This window comes from Microcebus murinus, chromosome 15 (assembly GCF_040939455.1).
Source record: "Microcebus murinus isolate Inina chromosome 15, M.murinus_Inina_mat1.0, whole genome shotgun sequence".
Taxonomy (NCBI): Eukaryota; Metazoa; Chordata; class Mammalia; order Primates; family Cheirogaleidae; genus Microcebus; species Microcebus murinus.
The window spans coordinates 28,085,764-28,107,261 of record NC_134118.1 but is presented as its reverse complement, the minus strand read 5'-3'; the positions used below and the strand labels follow the sequence as shown (position 1 = coordinate 28,107,261).

Sequence of the window (21,498 nt, the reverse complement as noted above, 5' to 3'; positions counted from 1 at the left end):
GATATTATATTTGAAAATTCATCACCACACCCAAAGTCATCTAGATTTTCTCCTATTTTATCCTCTAGGATTTTCATAGTTTCATGTTTTACATTTAGGTCTGTAATTGATTTTGAGTTAATTTTTGTGAAGAGTGTAAGATGTGTGGGTAGATTCATTTTGTTGCTTGTGGATGTCCTGTTGTTTAAGCCCCATTTGATGAATAGACTCTTTGTTCCATTTTGTTGCCTTAGTTCCTTTATCAAAGAGTGGTTGCCTATATTTATGTAGGTGTATATATGAAGTCTATTCTGTTCCACTGATCGGTTTGTGTATTCTTTGACCAATGTCACATTGTCTTGATTGCTATAGCTTTATAGAAGTCTTGAAATAGAGTAGTGTCAGTCCCCTGTCTTTATTCTTTTCCTTTAATTTTGTGGTTTTTATTCTGGGTCTTTTGCCTTTCTGTATAAACTTTAGAATTGGTTTGCCAATATCCACAAAATCACTTTCTGTGATTTTGATTAAAGTTGCATTGAATCTACAGATCAAGTTGGGAAGAAATGACATCTTCACAATATTGAGTATGCCCATCCATGAACAGAGAGTATCTCTCCATTTATTAGTTCTTCTTCAATAGCTTTTATGGAATTTTAGTTCTCTTTATATAGATCATTTTTAGAAAATTTACTTATTTTTATTTCAGTAGACTTAGGGAGTACAAATGTTTTTTGTCACATGGATGAACTGTATAATGCTGAAGTCAGGGCTGTGAGTGTATCCATCACCAGAAAAGTGTACATTGTAATACAATACAATGTAATACAATTGTACATTGTAATACAATAGGTATTGTAATACAGTAGGATAGGTAATTTTTTTATCCCTCACTCTTTTCTGTCCCTCCCTCCTTCTTAGTTTCCAATGTCTATTACACCACTTTGTGACCATATATACTTGCGGTCCCCAACCCTGGGTCACAGACCAGTACTGGTCCATGGCATATTAGGAATCAGGCCTCACAGCAGGAGGTGAGCCGCTGGTGAGCAAGAAGGGTCATCTGTATTTCCAACTGCTTCCCTTGGCTCACATCACCGCATAAGCTCTGCCTCCTGTCTGATCTGCTGGGGCATTAGATTTATATAGGAGCACGAACCCTACTGTAAACTGCGCATGCCAGGGATCTGGGTTGCGTGCTCCTTAAGAGAATCTAATGCCTGATGATCTGAGGTGGAGCTGAGGCTAGCGCTGGGAAGCGACTCTAAATAAAGATTATCATTAGAGGGAGGTTTGACTGCACAATAAATGTAATGAACTTGAACCATCCTGAAACCATCCCCCAAACCCCTAGTCCCTCGAAAAATTGTCTTCCATAAAACCGGCCACTGGTGCCAAAAAGGTTGGGAACCGCTGACATATACCAATTGTTTAGCTCCCACTTGTAAGTGAGAACATGCTGCATTTGTTTCTCTGTTCCTAAGATACTTAGAATAATGGTCTCCACTTCCATCCAAGTTACTACAAAAGATATTATTTTATTCCTTTTCATGGCTGAATAGTGCTCTGTGTGTGTGTGTGTGTATTTTCTTTATCTACTCATCAGTTGATGGGCACTTATGTTGGTTTCGTATCTTTGAAATTGTGAATTGTGCTGTGATAAACATACAAGTGCAAATGGTTTTATGTATTTACTTATTTATTTAATTAATTTTTTTCTTAGACCTTTTAAGGATGAATGCAGATGTCTTTCTGATATGATGACTTCTTTTTCTTTGGGTGGATACCCAGTAGTGGGATTGTTGAATTGAACAATAGATCTACTTTTAGTCCTTTGAGGAATCTCCATACTGTATTCCATAGAGGTTGTACTAATGTATGTTCCCACCAACAATGTGTCTTATCCGTATTTTGTTAGATTCATACCTAAGTATTTCAGTTTTGGTGGTGCTTTCATAAATGGTGTATTTAATTTCAAATACCACTTGTTCATTGCTGGTATATAGGAAAGTGACTGACTTTTCTTTTTTTTTTTTTTTGACACAGGGTCTCACCCTGTCACCCCAGCTAGAGTACAGTGGTGTCATCATAGCTCACTGCAACCTCAAACTCTGAGGTTCAAGCGATCCTACTGCCTAAGCCTCCCAAGCAGCTGTGACTACAGGTGCATGCCACCGTGCCTGGCTAATTTTTCTATTTTTTATAGAGACAGGGTCTCGCTTTTGCTCAGCCTGATCTTGAATTCTTGACATCATCTTTGCCTCCAAAGTGGAAGATTTATAGTCATGAGCCACCACGCCTAGCATGAGTGAATTTTGAATATTATCCTTATATCCCACAACCATGTCATAATTACTTATGATTACTGAAATATTTTTTTGTTGATTCTTTTATATTTTCTACATAGATGATCATGTCATCTGTCATCATTCTAATCAGTATATACTTTCTTTTCTTTTCCTTTTCTTGTTGCATTTGCTAGATGTCCAGTGTGATGTTAAAAAGGATTGGTGAGAGGAGAGATCCTTGCCTCGTTCTCTAACTTAGCGAGAAAGCTTTAAGTTTCTCGCCATAAAGTATGATATTAGCTGTGGGTTTTTTTGTAAAGGTTCTTTATCAAGTTGAGGAATCTCCTTTCTATTTATAGTTTGCTGGAACATTTTTGTCATAAATAAGTGTTGGATTTTGTCAAATGCTTTTTTTTGCATCTATTGATATGATTGTGTGATTTTTCTTTTTGGCTTGTTGATGTGATAAATTACATTAATTCATTTTCAAATGTTGAATCAGCCTTGCACATCTAGAATAAATTCCATGTCTTAGTCCATTTGTGTTGTTATTAAAAAAAAACACCTGAGGCTGGGTAATTTATTGTTAAAAGAGTTTTATTGGCTCATGGTTCTGCAAGCTGTACAAAAAGCACGGTGCCAGCATCTGCTTCTGTTGAGCTTCCACCGATGTTAAAAGGCTCAGGAGAGCAGGCATCACATGGCAAGAGGAGGGAAGCAAGACAGAGAGGGGAGGAACGTGTCAGGCTCTTGTGGGAACTAATAGAGCAAAAATTCACTTACTACATCCCAGCACCAGCTGTTCATGAGGGATCCACTCCCAGGATGTGAACACCTCCCACTAGGCCCCACCTCCAGCTTTGGGCATCAGATTTCATCATGAGGTTTAGAAGGGACAGATACTCAAACTATATCATCCCACTTGTCATGGTTTATAATTATTTTTATATTTTATCTGATTCAATTTGATAATATCTTATTGAGGATTTTTTGCATCTATGTTCATGAGCAATATTGTGTTCTTTTCTTATAATGTCTTTGGGTTTTGGCACTGGGGTAATGCTGGCCTCATAAAACGAGTTATGGAGTATTCCCTCTGCTTCTGTCTTCTGAAAGATATTGTGGAGAATTGGTATAATTTCTTCAACAAATATTTAGTAGAATTCACCATTGAACCCATCTGGACCTCCTCTATGACTGGGTCCCTCTGAAGTTTTTAACTCTGAAACTTGTCACAGATTTTCCTATCCAGGCACTGACGATTCCTGTGGAGATTCCTGCCTAGGGGTCCTTGCTCTGGTGAATTGTGATTCTTTGCATTGGGCCATTTCTCCCCAATTTTGGGGAAAGTCGTTTTTTCCCTCAGATGTCACTTCTCTGAAAGATCTAATAAGAGTTGTTGATTTTCAGTTGTTTAGCTTTTTACTTGTTAGGATAAAGTAACAATTTTCAAGCTCCTTACATGCCAAACCAGAAACCAGAATCTGGAGTTTCTTGTTGGAATAAGGAAAATGCCCTGGAATTAGATAGGGATGATGGCTGAACACCTCTGTGAATATTCTAAAAACCACTGAATTGTATACTATTAAAAAGTGAATTTTACAGTCTGTTAATTATATCATAATTATAAGAGAATATTAATAGAAAAAACTGGCCAGAAATCAAAATGACCCTCAAATTTTTCCTTCCTGATACCAAAACAAACAGAAGCTTAGGCAATGCTATTTTTACGAAAAGTAGCCCTGTAATAAAATATAGCTGTTTTAACTTTTAAAGGCTATGCCAAAAAACACAGACCATGATATAATGCTGCTAGGTGACAAGGGAATTGTGTGAGTCCCTCAGTTACTTTGCTTCAGTTTGATTTTGGACTTGAAGAAAAAGTTTTCACCTTTAACCCTTTTTGTTCTCTCCTAGACAGAATTCAAAATTTAGAAGTCAGGTAGATAGCAATTCTTGTTCTAAAACTCTACTCACAAATGGTGGGTTCGCAGCCTGTGAACTAGAATATGAAACATGTAAGGTAAAAAGAAGAAGAAGGTTCTTCTTCTCCAAAGAAGAAGGTTGATAGTAACTAGCCAGGTTTCAAAGCTCCAGTCACTTATTGGAAAAATGTTCCCAGAAGATGACTCAGGCATTGGCTGGGAAACTAGAAAAATTAGGGTTTGTGTAAACCTAAAGGTTAGAGGAAATAAAGACCTACGGGAAATGAAAAACAGCTTTACAGTGATAATCTTGGGTGGAACAAATTTGTGTCTCAATTCTGTGATTGTTCCCAAACCACCATGATTAGGAGTTTGCCTTAGACCTCAGAGGATAGCCTTGAAAATATCTATTTTTTAAAAATCTTTCTGAGATTGTTTACAATTGGAGCAGACGTGGACTACAGACAGAGTTATGAATGCCTCCATTAACAGGAAGATAGGAGAGGAAGAGGTTGGAGAATTCAGGCAGAGGCTGACATGTTGGAAAGGTTTTCAGAGTATGTTGGTTAAAAACTCATTATCATATTAAGACTCAGGAACCAAACTACCTGGATTTGAATACTTGTCCTGTCATTTACTGAGTGACATTGGGCAAATTAGTTTTCTTTTATGTGAAACAAGAAAAACAATACTTTACATGGTATTTTGTGGTAAGTGTACATATGTGATAGCTTTTATAAGAAGTTTAAAAATGAATAGCAATGAAGATAAACTCATTGGAGAATTATATAAGATATATATGTATGTGTGTGTGTGTGTGTGTGTGTGTTCGTATCCACTCAATGTATGCATGCAGGTGCACACATACAGTTACACCCACATATATTAATGAAAGAATCATAAAATGAAAGAAATTTGAGAAATCATATTAATTTGCTTAGGTAAGTCATGCCATCATTCTTCCAAGTTCAGATACTTAAGTCCAACATGTTTGGTGGGCCATGGAGATAAATAAAATATGGAGACTCTGAAAAAACTCAAGTCTTACTGAAAAACCACCTTAATTCCAGCATAATCCTTGACTGCCAAAGAAAGCAACCCTGGTTGTGAGAAAGCACCTAGCAGTGCCATGAACTCTGAATTGCAACGATGGCACAAGGCCAGACATTCTTGAACCCCAGCCTAAACCTGTCTCTTTCCACCACTTTTACCGTGTGTGTATATTTTCATTGTCAAAATAACTAAATTATTTGGCTATCAAGTTTTGAAATTACAGTATTATATATATTTCCTTGGGAATTGGTGGAATAAAATACAGTATAATATGTATTTGTATTTTCTTGAGAATTTGTAAAAATAAAGTGGGATGAGAATATCCAATTAACAGTAAAGAAATAAAACTAATGTGAATAATTAAATTATATTTTTAAGCTGAATTCTCTAATTCAGAAGGGGTATTATGGATACCCCTTCTAAATATAATGTTCATTTTCTCTCAGCTCCTCTACTTCATCCTGTTCTGCAGCTAAAATCAGAAAGAAGGTGAATGATACTGTTATGCCCTGATGTTGCAATTTGTAAAGAGACAAAAAAAATATTTTCTAAAACTGTATCCTAGATACAGTTCAGTGATTAGTTTAGTAGTTGGTTCTGTCTCTACTTCTTAGTTCATGGTTCATACAAATATTTCAACTTGAGCTTCACTTTCCTCTCCTGTGAAGTGGCAATAATACTAGTCACTATGTACTTAAGTACCTGGCATAGTATTTGGCACATATTTAGCTTAAAAATTCTAGTTAGTACCAATTTATTCCAAATTCATATAAACTACATTATAATTATACACTTGTATGAAACTATTCGTTGATTTTTGCTCTTGGGTTTAATAAATCCAATGGGCCAAGCATGGTGGCTCACACCTGTAATCCTAGCAATCTGGGAGGCCAAGGCAGAGGATTGCTTGAGCTCAGGAGTTCAAGACCAGCCTGAGCAAGAGCAAGACCACGCCTCTACCAAAAATAGAAAAAAAAAAATTAGCTATCTTTAGTGGCACTTTCCTGTAGTCCCAGCTACTGGGGGTTGGAGGGCTGAGGAAAGAGGATAGCTGGAGCCCAGGAGTTTGAGGTTGCAGTGATTTATGAAGACACCCCCACACATACTCTACCAGGGGCGACCAGCAAGGCCCTGTCTCAAATAAATAAATAAATAAGTAAACCCAATGGTTCCATAGTTCATGATTAATATGGTCATTTATTTCTTTTTGAACTCCAATGCATTTGTTGCTAATCCTAGACTTTACTATAGCTCACCAACATATTCGGATAAAATAGAAGAATTTGATACTCAGCTCATTATCTATGTGAAGTTGAAGAATCAGCAGCCTACACAGCTGAATGTAATTCTAGAAATGGTCTTCTCAGCAAATGTGCTGACAAAGAGGCACCTACGTATTAAGACTGCTCCCAAATAGCAATTTGTTTCCATAGTACCTAAGTGGAAAAAGACAGAATTTCCCAGTTGTTACCTAAAGCAGAAAAATATCAAATAGTTAAGAATTTCAGGTTTGGGTAAAGAAAAATAATTTTAAACATTAAAAGTTTTAAAATAGTTTTTCTTTATTCTGTTAACTAAAGGACATTCTTGGGCTATAATTTGATGTCATATTAACCTTCAATGTTAAAAGTTTTATATTTATTTGACTTACAAGACTGCTGATGCCAGTTCCTAAAATCCAAAATGTCATTTTTGCTTAGTTTAGGGATGAAAATATTATAATAAAAGAAGAAAACACCTTCTTAATAAAGGTTAACTCAGGAGAAAGAATCCAAGGAAACTTTATGATGTGAATTCTATATGATTATGAAAAGGAAATTAGGTCATTATTTATTCATTCTATTTGTTTTACACATTTTTTTGAAAAATGTCTAAATACCTGGCATTGTGCTGTATGTGAGACTGTCATGTGAGACAGTTGTTGCCTCCAAGAAGCTTACAATCTACTGAGGGAAAGAAACTGAGCCATCTGTGGTTGTACCACAAGATAGAAAATGTTTCCTTAGCAGGCACATACAGGATGCTGTGGGAACATCATGAAAGGGAAGTCACGGGACAAGAAAAAGCTAAAGAGAGAGACAAAAGAGACTCCTCAGCAAAAGCAAAAACAATTTTAATTTTAATAAAGTATCTGCCCCTCTGAAATCAAACACATTTAATACTCTGTATAATACACTGAAGGTATGTCTTGTTCTTTAAAATACCATTTCTCCAAATAATTCTGAGGCTCACTCATGATTGCAAGATACATGAAGTTAGGCATATTAACATGACACAACTATTCCATACTCTATACAGTGCGTTATTAAAAGGACACCACAAGTCACACAGATTATACAAGTTAACATGGGCTAGATGAAGTGTTCTCAGTTTTTAGGTATTTTTTCTTGCTAGCTGATGTGAGCATTCTTTTAACATTGTACCTTGGTGTCATCTGCTTTGAAAGACAGACACTGAAAGTTAAAAATGAATTACTGTATAGGCACTGCTGTATGGAAAATACAGGGTGTGATTCTATATACTGTAAGCTGATAAAGCTGGAAATGCCTTTTGAGTTACATGTTTATGCCAGAAAGCTGGATGAACACTGAACAGTCTGTAAAGAATAGAAAATCTCTTGACCACCAATTCAAAGGAATATAATTCAACAATGTGCCACAATACTAATTTACCTATTAAATTAACTACTTTGAGAAGCTTTGGTTGTCAGGTACCAAAATAATTTCGAAGTTAGAGGCCTTTCCCTCTTAAGTCCTGTCGGTGGCCCAATTCCTCATGATATGCATAGCTGAGAAACATTATTTATGCATGTTTACCTCAATTTTAGTGATAATCAATTAGGAGCAAAGTAAATCCTCTCTTAAAACTAAAAAAAAAAAAAAAGTAAATAATTTTTTAATGTCCTTTGGCCTCATATCCTGATCCTGAAAGCTGCTTTCGCATGCTGCCACCTTTGTAACAGACTAAAATGATGCCTATCATAAAATGGGGATGGCCCAATCTATTGATAATCTAATGAGGATGGCCCAATCTAATGAGAGTGTCAAGTGGCTAGTGCTTCTGAAGTCAGTTAATAGCAATACTTTAAAGACATTTCATTCCAATAAATATGGTATAAAAGTCTTTATATTGTATGTATGTATAAGTTCACAAAAAGCACTTTGAGGATGTCTGGTCAAAACTATTGCCAGACGATTCCACAACTCACACCTTTTTGTTCCAAATGCAATTATTACACCTATAACAAAAGCAGTATAAAGCAAGACAAGAAAATCTTGACATTTCTCAAATGCCTTCAACCCCATTCCATGGGAGAACAGGTTTTGAAAGTATGTTGCAGACTGTGCTTATTTTTAAACAGGTGTCTTCTGGGACCGTATTCTACAAACGGTTTCAGATTTTTTCATTATCGTCGTTGTTGATTTTTTTAAATGCAACTGGGCTTGCTTGCTTCAAAGAAGTCTTAGAAACATCCGTGTGCATGGTGGACATGGCTATTGTCTCATAGTCATCATCCCGAGACCGGAAATCACAAAAGTTAAAGAAAAACTGCAAGTCCCTCTGGAAATTTTTGTTTAGGAATCCATAAAATATGGGGTTGACACAGGTGGATATCATTGCTGTGAGGTGGCAGAGCAGGAACAACAGATTGTGGTTGCACGTAGCGATTATCTGATGGTTCCAGTCAAATACAGTGTTAAAGATGGTCAGAGGCAGCCAGCACACTGCGAACGCGACCACAATGGACAGCAGCATGATGTTGATTCTTTTGGTTTCACTAGACCTGTACTTATTGTCTCTCATCTTGTCCATCATGTTGTTTCTCCTTTTTAGGCGTATATATATCTACGGAGGGAAGAAAAATAAACGAGTTCAAATGGAACCACTCAATTAATGAGGAACTCTGTGGAAAGAAGAGAAAATAGAAATGATAGGGGAAAGAAGTTTTCTTACCTTGAAGTAACAAATAAATATAAAACAGAGTGGACCGAAATACTGCAGCACCAAAAGGAGAGTGGTGTAAGATAACCTATGAGAGTCCGACGGGAATCTATCAAAGCACACGTACTTGTCCTTGAAGGCATCGAGTGTTACATTCTGGAAGGGCTCATCAGTCAGTACTTGGTAGATCAGGAAAGGCAGAGAAGAAGCCACAGCAAGGACCCAAATCACACCAATACCTGCATAAGCATGTCTGTTATTTGGCCGCCACCCTCGTGGGTTGATTATCAACTGATGTCGTTCCACAGCAATGAGGACCAGAGAGAAAATGGACACAGTGATTGAAACACATTGCACAAAAGGATTCAACTTGCACATTGCCTCACCAAAGACCCAGTGGTCCATTAATGTGTAGACAAATGTGAAGGGGAGACACATGATGGCAACAAGCAAGTCTGAGAAGGAAAGGTTCACAATCAGGATGTTGGTGACATTTCTCATCTCCTTTTGTTTCAAGATGATTATGATCAAGGCCAGGTTTCCAGAGACCCCAAGAATGATCACAGCTCCATAAGCAAGAGCTAATGTAAATATCATGGCCAAGGGCAGATGACAATCATCATTTTCAAAAGCCAAAAACTGGGAATTCTTCTCTGAAAAATTATAGTGGACTGAATGATTTTCAACCTGGGAAAATAATGTTGAATTCATTTTGATTGGTTTGGTTGTTATAGATTATTTTAGAAAAATGGACAGTATGTTTCTTCAAAGCAGGTCAACAGTTCAGCTTATTCTTATTCCCCATATTGGAATCCATTTACCAAAATTATTCTGAATTCTTCATTCCCTTGAACTGAACAATCTGTGAAGAGAAAATGACCAATTGCATTACTAATTTTATTGAGGGCAGTCAAAATGAATTCTGACTCATAGAATTCTTTAAAGTGAAAACACTGAAATAAACAAAATGTGATCTCATAAACATCTTTCTAAAATAGCAGAAACAGTGCAAATATTCTGAATAAAGAAAAATTCTATAAAATTTTTAATTGGACTGGCTTACACATTGAATTTTAGAAGAACATGATAAGGAATATGGAAATCTCATGACCCAAGTCTTACATAAACAGTACTACCAGCACATTCCTAAACATTTGTAAGAATGTGAATGTATAACAAACCACTTAAAGCATATATTAAAACATAAGAAAATGTATGAAAGAAACAAAGTAAAACAAAAATACCTAATTCTTCCTTATATTACAGAAATGGAAGAATTAGTGTAGAGGTCAAGCTGTAGTGATAGGTCCACTGTACACAGGACTTTGTAAGGCAGACACCGAGCACAAGCATATTCAAAGGGAGATGATCGATACAGTGAAACATCAAAAAAAATTGCCATATGATTGCTGAAAGATCAAACAACATTTAATTTAAAAAATACTTAGTATAGATGTCTTTGTATGTCTTAATGGGTAGCATGTAGAATGTAGAGTACTAAGCTTAGAATTTACTTTGTCTAACTATACGAGCAAGTTACAAGTAGGACCAAGGGGTGCACGTTATGTTTTTTTTAACCACATTATTACGAGGAACAAAAGTTTAATCAAGTGGAATGAACTGCCTGCAAATCTAGCAAGTTCTCCCCACACAAAAAAGGTTATAGCCACTATATGAAAGACCACTTTAGAGAGTTCTTACATTGTGCAGAAGATTCTAACTTTAAGATTCTTTGATTGTATTAATATGTCAGAAACTTTCAAAGAATTTCTCAGGTTTTATTCATGTAAATATCCTCCCCCCCCCAGACTATATATGTATCCAATACAAAGTTCTAATTTTACTTATAATTTTGATTTTTCACAAAATTTTGTGTTATAAATATTCTTCTCTTGCTAATAAGACAAATCACAGACAACAGGCTTGTAGAGATTTAAAAAACCTTTTTTAAAAAAATGTCTCTAATTTCCCTAGATTACTAAGTAAATATATGATACGAGATTTCTTATGTTGTGCCTATGTTAAGAAACCAAATTGCATTTCTTTATTTCTTTTGTGAGAACAGAAAAAAAAAAAAATCCATGCAGATTTACTTGCATTGAAAGGAAGATAATAAATTTAATGAACAAAAAAATGCATTTGCCTTTTAAGTAATGCTTTTATGAACCTTTCCTGTAGTGTTTTTGCTTTCTAGAACAAGGGATATTTTTTATTTTGAAAACAGGATTTGGCTTTATAAAATTAAAGAGGAATAAAATTAAAGGTTGCTATCATGAAGTCAGAATAGTATTAAGGAATTGGTAATGGAATGATTTCAGGTGTGAATGTTATCAGAAATATGGCTCTCTCTCTATGCAACAACCTGTAATGACTCCCTCAAAGTTATGTGATAATCACACGTTTTCTCTCAAGAATTTCAAAGGCAGAGAGAATGATCAGTGACTGTCACTTAGGGTTTGAGAACAAATCTTAAAGAAGCAGATAATAATCTAAAATTCTTTGGAAATCTCTTACTTTCTTAAGAATTCAAGAACATTTAGCATCATACTTCAGATTCAAGTTACTGTAGAGATATTTAACATTACTTATCAGTTAATTATGAGTTTTTCTTCGTTATTGAAAGTAAAACTAGCAAAGCAGGAAAGTGTATCCTCTTTATCCTACGGCTTCTCATGGTTCCCTGTCACCAGGTACCACCAGGTGAATGACGATCCTGGTATGACATTCATGAGGGATGGATTACCGAGTACATTTCCCAGCCTGACTCTTGAAGAACTCTATATTAGGCCTCCCTTCCACTCTTTGCTCTAATAACTCCAACGTGAATACTCTGTTCTGGGCAAGCCAGTCTATTCCGATGCTACCAAATAGAGCCCTCTGCAAATCCACCCCTGCCATTCCTCTTGCTGGGTGTTCTGGTTTTCTCACCACCAATGCAAATTCTACCCAACTTTCAATGCGCCATTTACCCTTTTGGATCCTTAATTGGCACCTCTCAATTTTAAGATAATGTTTTTAACATTGTGTATCCTTGGACAAGTATACACATTGTGTATACCTGGTGGACATTGTGTATATTTCACAGTACCTTGAAAAGATTAGATTTAAAATAAAAATGTGTTGACTGATATAGTAGATATATGGGTGGAATAGTAGGTTCTTATGTAAATTAGTCCTAATATCAATAGTTCAATTCTATCATAGTCCTTTTACATGCAAAATATATGTTAATCACAAGTATCAATTCTATTACGCCAGGTATAGTGCAGAAAATGTGTGTAAAAAAAGGAATTGTTCCTGAAAGAACATTCATTCATCCAACAAATATTTATTTAACAATTATTTTGTGTTAGGAATGATTTTACTGGACAGAATGTGACCTTTTCACTGAGTTGCTAGTTCTAGAAAGAGAAGAAAAAATAAATTAGTAAAAGATATAGTATGCTAGATGATAATAAGGGGTATGGAGAAAAATAAAGCTCAGAATAGGGACTGGGATTGTTGGGAGCTGCAATTTATGACAGGCTGGTGAAAGAAAGCCTCTGGCTGCCTGGGAAGATGGCATGTGAATTAAGACCTCAGAGTAGTGAATAGAAAAGCCACACAAGTATCTCAGGGATTGCCTCCCATACGGAAAGAGCAAATTTAAAAGCTCTAAGGCTGGACTGTGCCTGTTGTGCTAAACAGCAATGAGAAGTAGTATAAATAAGCAAGAGACTAGTAGAAAATTAATTGGGAAAGCTAAGAAGAGCAGACAGTGACTGTGTAGAGCCTTGTTCTAATGGGACAATTTTTGCTTTTTACTGAGAGAGACAGGAAGTCGCTGGACAGTCTTTGGCAAAGGTATGAAGATATACATGACTTTTGTTTTAAAATTACTACTCTAGCTGCTGTTTTCAACATATTTAAGGGAAAGGGAAGTAGTAGGGAGATGCATTAGAAGGCTAGCACAATAATCCAGGTGAAAGATTATGGGGGCAGAGATCAAGGTGTTTGCCATGGAAAGGAAAAAAATATAAAATTTTATGTCCATTGAATGAATTTGGCAAAAATTGATACATACAGGAATTCGTGCAAACACTTATTAAATTATTGCAATGTATGGGCTACAAAGACAGCTTTCTTGCAGATGAGTTTAGTTAAACAAACTGAAACTCTATCCTGATACCTTTGAAGTTATAGTTGATAGACATGCCCTATGAGGAACAGCATTTTGCCTACTAAATAGAAGTTAACTTAGCTATACGGAAAATGTAAATTTCATTTTTTTTAAGTGTTTACAAGTCCCTTTTTCCAACTACACATTCAGTAGTCATTCCAGCTGAGTAAAACAGTTTTACATTGGATAAAATGTGTATTTTCGGTTTACCTTAGTATAATTTGAAGAAATAACTGTCAGAAAATAACAGTACTAAGCATTTACATACCTTATCTTGCAAAAGAAAACAATTTGATACCTACTATTCACATAGAGATTTGTAAAATAAACTATGCAACTATAGATACTATAAAAGCTAAAAACTGTTAAATCTCAGGATAGCTGTGATGTACATTTACAGCCAAAATAGAGACACCACAGAAACTCTTATTACCAGTTGGTAAATTAGCCTCCTTGCAGGAGGAAATTTCCTTTTCTTCCTTTCCAATTAGAATGGTTTAGCTTTTCACTGCTTGATGTTCTCAGTGCTGTTAGTACCTGAAAATACAGCTCTCTGGTTATAAACTGCTGCAGATAGTTTTTTACAAATACTCAAGACTGGCTGTTCACCTCATTTGTTTTGGAAAAGAAATGTCAGCCTTGTTACATACAGCCTCACGAAGTTCCTGCTAGCTTATCTAAATGAGTTACATAATTCCCTGTTACTTCCCATGGGGGAGGGCTTGCTCAACAGACAGCTGCCTTAGACAATGAGGAAAGACTCATAAAGCATTAACTGCTGAGAAGCATTCAGTCTTGAGTCAAGGGTGGGGAACTGAGCCAGACAGCTTTCTGCTTCTCTCTTGCTTTCTCAGGGAACCAGCCTAGGGGTCTTGGGACTGACAGCTACTGTTTTTCTATTTCAGTTCTGACGGAGACAAGCAAACTCTGCACTTGCGCGTCTGTCTGTGTCATCCTGCAAGTTAAGCTTTCTCACAGCATCCAGGCGGGCATGACAAATCAGTGAGTGCTCCAACTCCAACGTACATAGGTGTGTGTGTGTGTGTGTGTGTGTGTGTGTGTATAGTGAAACGTCGAAACACACTCTTTTTTTCTCCCCCCCTAGGTTTTTCCTGTGCTCAAGGACTTACCAAAGAATGAAACTGGAAGTGTTCAAATTCCCGCTGACACGCTTACCCACCCACCTATTACATATTGTATAACTAGGTGAACTGCTGGAAATTTCCCCTATTCCTGACCCGCTACTACACACACACACACACCTATCAAGGAACATCTCTACCGATGGCAAAACACATCCAAACCAACCAAAAGCAAACAAGCAGGGCCCAAACCCAAAGTCAGTTCTCTCTCCTTGGCCCAACATCGGACCTTAAAACATTCTCATCTCTCCAGTCTACCTGGGGACCAAAGGGACACCCTACTAAGCCACCTCCACCTCCTGTCGATCCCCAATCTCCAAACCCAGCCTTGCTCCATCATCACCGTTCTAAAAGACGGAGCTAAGGAGTTCCAAGACTGAAACTCCGAAAGAGAAAGGGCCCAGTGTGTCTACCTGGGCGCAGCGACAGACTGGAAGGGCCCAGCACAGGGGGAGCGGCTCGTCCGCACCGGGATGCGCGGAACCCACAGGTGTGAGGGGTGGGGAGCGTGGCTGGGGTCCACGGCCCCCGGGGCCCGCCCGCACCTCCTCCTGCTCCCAGCCCCGCACGTGCCGCGGGACACGGGCGGCAACGGACGACTCGCCGAACCCACCCTTCTCCGGCTCCTGCCAGCCGGTTACTCCGCGGAAACTCCGGCGCGGCCGCTGCTCCAGCCTGTTCCAGAAAAACGCGGAAGATGCGCGAGGTGCTGCTTAGACCAACAAGGGCACCTTCCCGACCCCTGGTCCCTTTTAAGCGAATGAGAGGAGAGGAAAACTTGGGTCCCCACCCAGGAACCCCCCAGGAGCAGGGCGTGGGGGAGCGCGCACTCCGGGTGGGGTGCCCCCTCCCTGCACAGCCGGCCCCCACTCCGGGCAGGGCCAGGAGGTGTCCGCTCGCTCGGCTGGGGCAACTCGCCACCTGCGCGCTGGGGACCGAACCGAGGGTGGCCGCGCGCCCCGCTCCGCTCCCGGAGCCAGCGTGGGCGCTTGCATCCTTTCCCTCCCCGTAGCCTCCTGCACCTCATCCCTGACAGATTTCTCAAAAGTCTCTTAAGAGGCATAAACTTGAAACTTACCCTCTTTTGCATTCGTCTTTTTCGCTCCGGGTTATTAAGGAGGGAAGGGTGGGAATGGAAAGGAGCAGAGAGGGGAAGCAAGACCTGCTGGTATTCCTCCTGCTCAAATCTTAAAGATTGATGAAGCTGGGAAGAGACGCCCCCTTAAAGCCGAACTCCACCTCAGCCAGGGACCACGTGACGGCGCCCCGCGAGCAGCGCCCGCGGCTCCCCCGCCCCCGACACCTCGCCTAGGTGTGCGCCCGGGGAGCGGCGCCCGGCGAGGCTGCAGGGAAAAGCGGCTGAACCGCGCATCTGCAGACGCACAGGCACCGCGCAGGGGAAAGAAGCGCTCGTCCCCCCAGTCCTCGACTCGGGAAGGCGACGCGGTCTCAGCAGGCTTCGCGAAGTCGGTGCCACCGGTTTCCTTTGTTTGCAGGTCAGCGCCCCCTCGTGGCCGCAGTCGTGCCCGCGAAAATGCGAGCGCCAGCCCGACCGAGAGTGGTCAGTTACTTACGTAGGAGAAGGGGCAGCATGAAATTCACCCCAGTAACGTCCCTGATACGGTTTTTGCTGTCTTTTGTGACTCTCAAGTATTTCTCAGGCCGGTGCCGAGAAGTTGTTTTCCTCAGTTTCCTTTGTTTATAGGCGAAAAAGAGAAGACCTTAAAAAAGTTAAAGTAGTGAATCTCAGAGGAGATTATCTGGCCTTTTAGCCCTCCTTAATTTCCCCAGAGAAAAAAATGCACTGAGTCAGATTTGTTCCCAGAGCCTGAGCTGCTTTTCAAGTCTTTTTAGAGGAGTGCGACGAACGGAACATTTCCCTGGTAGTAGAAAAGGGTCAATGCAATTTCCTCGGTGCTTAATCTACTGAATATTATGAAGAAAAGAATCGAATGTACACAGAGTACAGAGATGGTGGCAAACCATCGTGGTGCCCGATGATGATTCAGGCTGATTACTGGCACACCGATCTCAGGTGTTTTACATGCTTCTATTCTAGTTTGAAAAGTCAAAATTGTGTACATACGCACACCAGTGATTTATTTACTGGTGCAGAAAATGAGAACTTCTTTCAAAGCAAAGTGTTGAAAAATGAAAAGATTTTCTATTAAAAATAGAGAGCACTGCCTAGAGTATGCATAAAGGTTTCATTAGAAAACAATTCTGATCACATCCTGTCTTCAAACTGAAAACAAGATAATAGTCAGGAGCAGTGGCAGGTGCCTGTAGTTCCAGCTATTAAGGGAGGCTGAGGCAAGAGGATTGCTTAAGGTCAGGGGTTCCAGACCAGCCTGGGTAACATAGTGAGATCCCATATTAAAAAAAAAAAAAATTAAAAACATTAAAAATCCAAGATATACAGTAATTGCCTTCCACTGTTAAAACAATGTGTTCTTTTTCTGATTGTTAGGCTGAATAAACATATTTAAAGCTCAATATAAGATCATTTATTTATATGGATAGTGATGTATACAATCTCTCTTTTTTCCAGAAAAAATTTCTATAATATGTCAGTAGACATTTTGTATATAGTTTGAAAATGATTATAATCAAGAATTAAAATATCATGATCAGGTAATAAATGTACTGTGAGTGCATAATGGATACAAATATACATATAAAAATTCCACTATGGTTAAACAGAGTAAAATGACAGAACCTAACTGATATCATCCATATATATAAATATATTTATATTTTAACCAAAATTGAAAATATAAGTCACAATTTAGGAATTTCAACTCTTTTAAAGAGCAATAATTCACACTCATTTAGGTTTATCCTCCTCCTCTGTCTACTCATTCCCTAGTTTACTCATTCCCTAAGTCACATTCTGTTCTTAGGAGGAAGTTTTCCCCCATGGTTTTGATCATCAAATTGGCCATTTTTAGCCTGCTGCAAGAATTACAATTTAAATAATTTCTCTAATAAGAATATAGTTTTAAGTAAAAACATTTGCTATATCAGCAAATATTTTGGACTTGAGAATATAACTTAGACTCAGGTACTTTGCTTTCTGTATTTTCCAAGAATGCTAATAAAGGCCCATCTCCAAGGAGGCCTGAACTATTATGACCATTATGTTTAATCATTTTATTAACTTAATTTTTATGAAGTGTTCCCCCTAAGGCAAATCTTTAAAGCTGCATTCTTGAGTTATTAGTATCAAATACCACTCATTGCTCTCAAAGACTTTTTTCTATGTCAAATTTTGGACACAGAGAAGTTTTGAAATGCCTGGTAGCAAAATTATATAATTTTCTAGGAATATCATTTTCTAAGGATTCTTTTCAATGTGTAAACTAGAGAAATTAAGCATGGTGCAATGACCAAATACAACATAAGATTGTACTATTAATATAATGTGATCTTATGGGAGATTTGAGATAATTAATCTGAATTCCTCAGAAAATATGTGTTAAAAAGTTTTCTCATTTTCAAGATCATTTAGTTTTCTACTCTTAAGTGACCAGTCAGTTGCATATTCTCTTATTTGGGATTCAAACTAGATAAAATCTCACCTTTGCTATGGAGATAGAAATTTTTTGAATTCTGTATATTACTTTCTGAAGTTTCATAACAGACTGATCTATAAACCATGGAGAATTAAATTAATGACTTATTCTCATGTTCTCACAGGCAACAGTCTTTCTCTGTCTTTTAAACTGAGGGATAGGATCTACCCATTAAATCTTTGTAGATCTTAGTTTTATAGTCTAAAAAATGGAACATCTTTATGGTCTGTCTAGCCCAGCCTTTAAGTTCCATGATTCAATAATTGTCTAGATAAAAGTCTGTCACTATGCTTGCTGCTAGAATTTAAACACTGTAATTACTTCATTGGTTTCCTGATGAATTTCTGCTGCAAGGGTAAAAGTTTCTGAAATGCCACTAGACTCTGACACAGGTAAATTATCATAAATTATCATTCAGAAGAATCTTGATAGACATTAATACTACATGTGAAAACTAAAATGTAGATGATATTCATAAGGGGCAAATTCCACAAGGGTAGAACTTACAATAAAGCACGTTGATGAATCAGTTCATATTCTATGAATTGATTGTATAACATTTTTCCTTCTGTGACTCACCTACTTCATTTGTTTTTATCTATGATGCCCATGAATGTAAAATGCAACATTATTTTATGGACTACCAAGAAAGAAAAAATGCTTTCAGTAAAATAATGGCATATCATCAATTATAAATGAATCTTAGAGTATTCCAAAAATTTTTTTAAAAGTCCACACCTTAGAACCAATAAAATATAGTAGGTAAAGAGTTTTGATTAAATTAGTCAGTACAATCAAATAATCAATACAACCATTTTATTCAGTTGTCCTTTTGAGAGACTTAACTAGCAGAAAGCAGTGACAATTAATTTAGTTAAAATGTTAGTATACAAGTACACAAACAATTCAATGATCTCCCTTCTGTAGAAGATGCCAGATAAAATTTGTGGATTTGTTCTTGATTTAAAATAGGAATGCCCTTCAATAAAGTTCTCATTTGGTTACATAGGCTACATATTTCAGCACATTTTAAAAACCCTGTCAGAATAAGACTCTAGACAATTGAGATCTTAAAAATATTTAGTAAATATCCAAACATTTTCTCAGGACTCATATTGTCAGATACCCACTAGGTATTCAACAAAAGTATAATGTTATATTGAAAAATTTAACAAGTATTTATTACACAGTATCATGAATAGAGCTTTTCCATTGTCACTATTATTGTTTTTAATAATCATTATTACTATCCCTTCATGTCTCCTTTCAAACAGACAGGGTAGAAAGAGTGGGTGAGAAGGACAAGTATGAATATCACCCCACTGGACTTTTCATCATCTGTGACAAACATCTCTAACTGTTCACTTTGCCCCAATTCCCACTCCCTGCAATCTCAGGCTTGGTGTTAGATCCCTTTGCAACACAGCATTCCAGGTAGTCAGTATCAATAGATCAGACTTGGCTTAGGACATAAAGCTAAGATAGTATAATTTCCCCCCAAAAAAGGAGAAAGATTCCTTCTGTATATCTAAATAGTATCACAAACAGGCACAGGCAGAGGTGGTATGAATTGTTCCCAAGTATCACTTTGCCACGGTAAGTGTCCTCTCTCTTCATTCCTTTGTTTAAGATCTAGCCATTGCTTTTCTTTCCCAGATACAAATAGATCTAGAAGAAGGACAAATATCCAAGGATGGGCTATGGTATAAAATGACTCCCCTGAGCTCATGAGATTGTTTAGCTACCATTCTCTACTAGCAAGTATGTAGGTGAAAACTCAACTGTGCACATTACTGCAACTACAAATTCAAAACATTAGTCGAGCCTTATATATTAACGCAGAAATTCTTGGGCTTGGGTGACTTCCAATTTCTCTCCACTTAGAACCTATTTTGAAATTTCATCCCTTTCTCCCAGCCTCCTACCTCACACCCTCAGTCTCAGTGTATTCCTTTTCGAGAGGAGAAAAGGCCATCGGGTATTTACTCCCTAATTTTCATGTCCTTCATTTTGGCAGTGGATCCTCCAATCCAGCTCTTTCAACCCTGAGCTTTGAGTCAACCTAGCCCACTGAGTTTTCTCAGCTGAGGCCCTAAACACTATGGGACAGAGATGAGCCATCCCACTGTGCTCTTTCGAGGTACGGACTCACTCAATCCATGAGCGTAAAACCTATGAGTTGTTGTATTCCTTGAAGTGTGGGGGAGGTTTGTTACACAATAATAAAATAACTATCACTTCTCTTGGCTCATCACTAAAATAAAAACCAAAACAAAATTGCTCATCTCTTTCTCACAGTAACTCCCTTACCCGAGTAACATCTTCTCTAGCTTCTTCTCTTTCCTGGCTAGCTTCTCCTAATGAAGAATAAGGTACATTTACTGTCCTCTCATTTGTTCCTCAAGTATGGCCCACCCAAAACTGCTTCTTCCCAGGACACCAATGACCACAGCCAGTGCACACAATCCCGACTTGCTTATATTAGTATTTATTCTTTGTGTTGCACTGCACTCTCTTGAACCTCCACTCTTCTGGAATCTCTTTGTCCTTTGACTTCACTAACTCCACACTTCAGGTTTTTCTTCACTGGCTGACCGTCAGCAAGCTTCCCCAAGATCTATTATCTTCATCCATTTCTTAGGTATTTTTCTCCCTAGGATCCTGTTACATCAATGGGCCAGAGATGGCCCTATGTATTAGCCTAAAATGATTCCCATACTATTTACTTCTTCACAGCAGGGTAGGGACCTTAGCCCAAAGCCTGGTAGCACCAACTCAAATTCTCATACATCTAATCTCTTTAAATATAGTCAAAATAAATGTTATTTTTAACCATTTAGAGCCTACTTTTTTTACATGACCTGTGAAAATCCACCCAACATCTGCTAACCGTAGAGGAAACAAATCCAACAGCTGTAGAAGGGCCCAAACCACTGTTGCCTTTTCCAGTCCTCTGACCCAGAGGCTCCCCACTTTGCACTGAGTGGTGTCACCTGGACAGGTAAGTCCCCTTTCTATTTTCCCTTCCTGTCCAGAGTCCCCTAATTGTATCCCCTTCTGTGTGGCAGCTCCTAACTGCCATCTCTGGACAGCCTCTTGCTGTCATGCAACCCCTGTCATCCAACCCTGTGCAAGAGGCACCCAAACAAACCAGCCTTTTGTGGTGCTGTTTCTTCCCTGATCAACCCCCAAATCACCGAATTGACTAGAACAACTCAATCTCAATCTTTTCTTTTTCATTTTTAATGCATAATCATACCCTCTGCCATAGATTAAATCCTTGTATGCTCATAACCCCCAATCTCTATTCGAAGTGCAAATCCCTCTCAGGGTTTTTTCGCAAGCGTGCTTCTCCGCTCATGGACCTGGTCTCCATCATCAGCATCAGCCTTCTCCCTCAAGCCAGAACCTAGGAACTGTCCCAAGTATTCCCCTCTC

At 38.2% G+C, this 21,498-nt stretch overlaps 1 protein-coding gene across 1 annotated transcript; it reads right to left on the bottom strand.

Moving 5' to 3' along the window:
- Positions 1-7,339: 7,339 nt before the first annotated feature.
- Positions 7,340-16,367, bottom strand: NPY1R (neuropeptide Y receptor Y1). Its single transcript, XM_012735592.2, has 3 exons — positions 15,564-16,367; positions 9,197-10,046; positions 7,340-9,088 (listed from the first exon to the last, which is right to left on the bottom strand). The coding sequence occupies exons 2-3, from the start codon at positions 9,893-9,895 to the stop codon at positions 8,636-8,638; spliced, it is 1,152 nt and encodes a 383-aa protein (XP_012591046.1). The 5' UTR covers positions 9,896-10,046; positions 15,564-16,367; the 3' UTR covers positions 7,340-8,635.
- Positions 16,368-21,498: the final 5,131 nt, after the last annotated feature.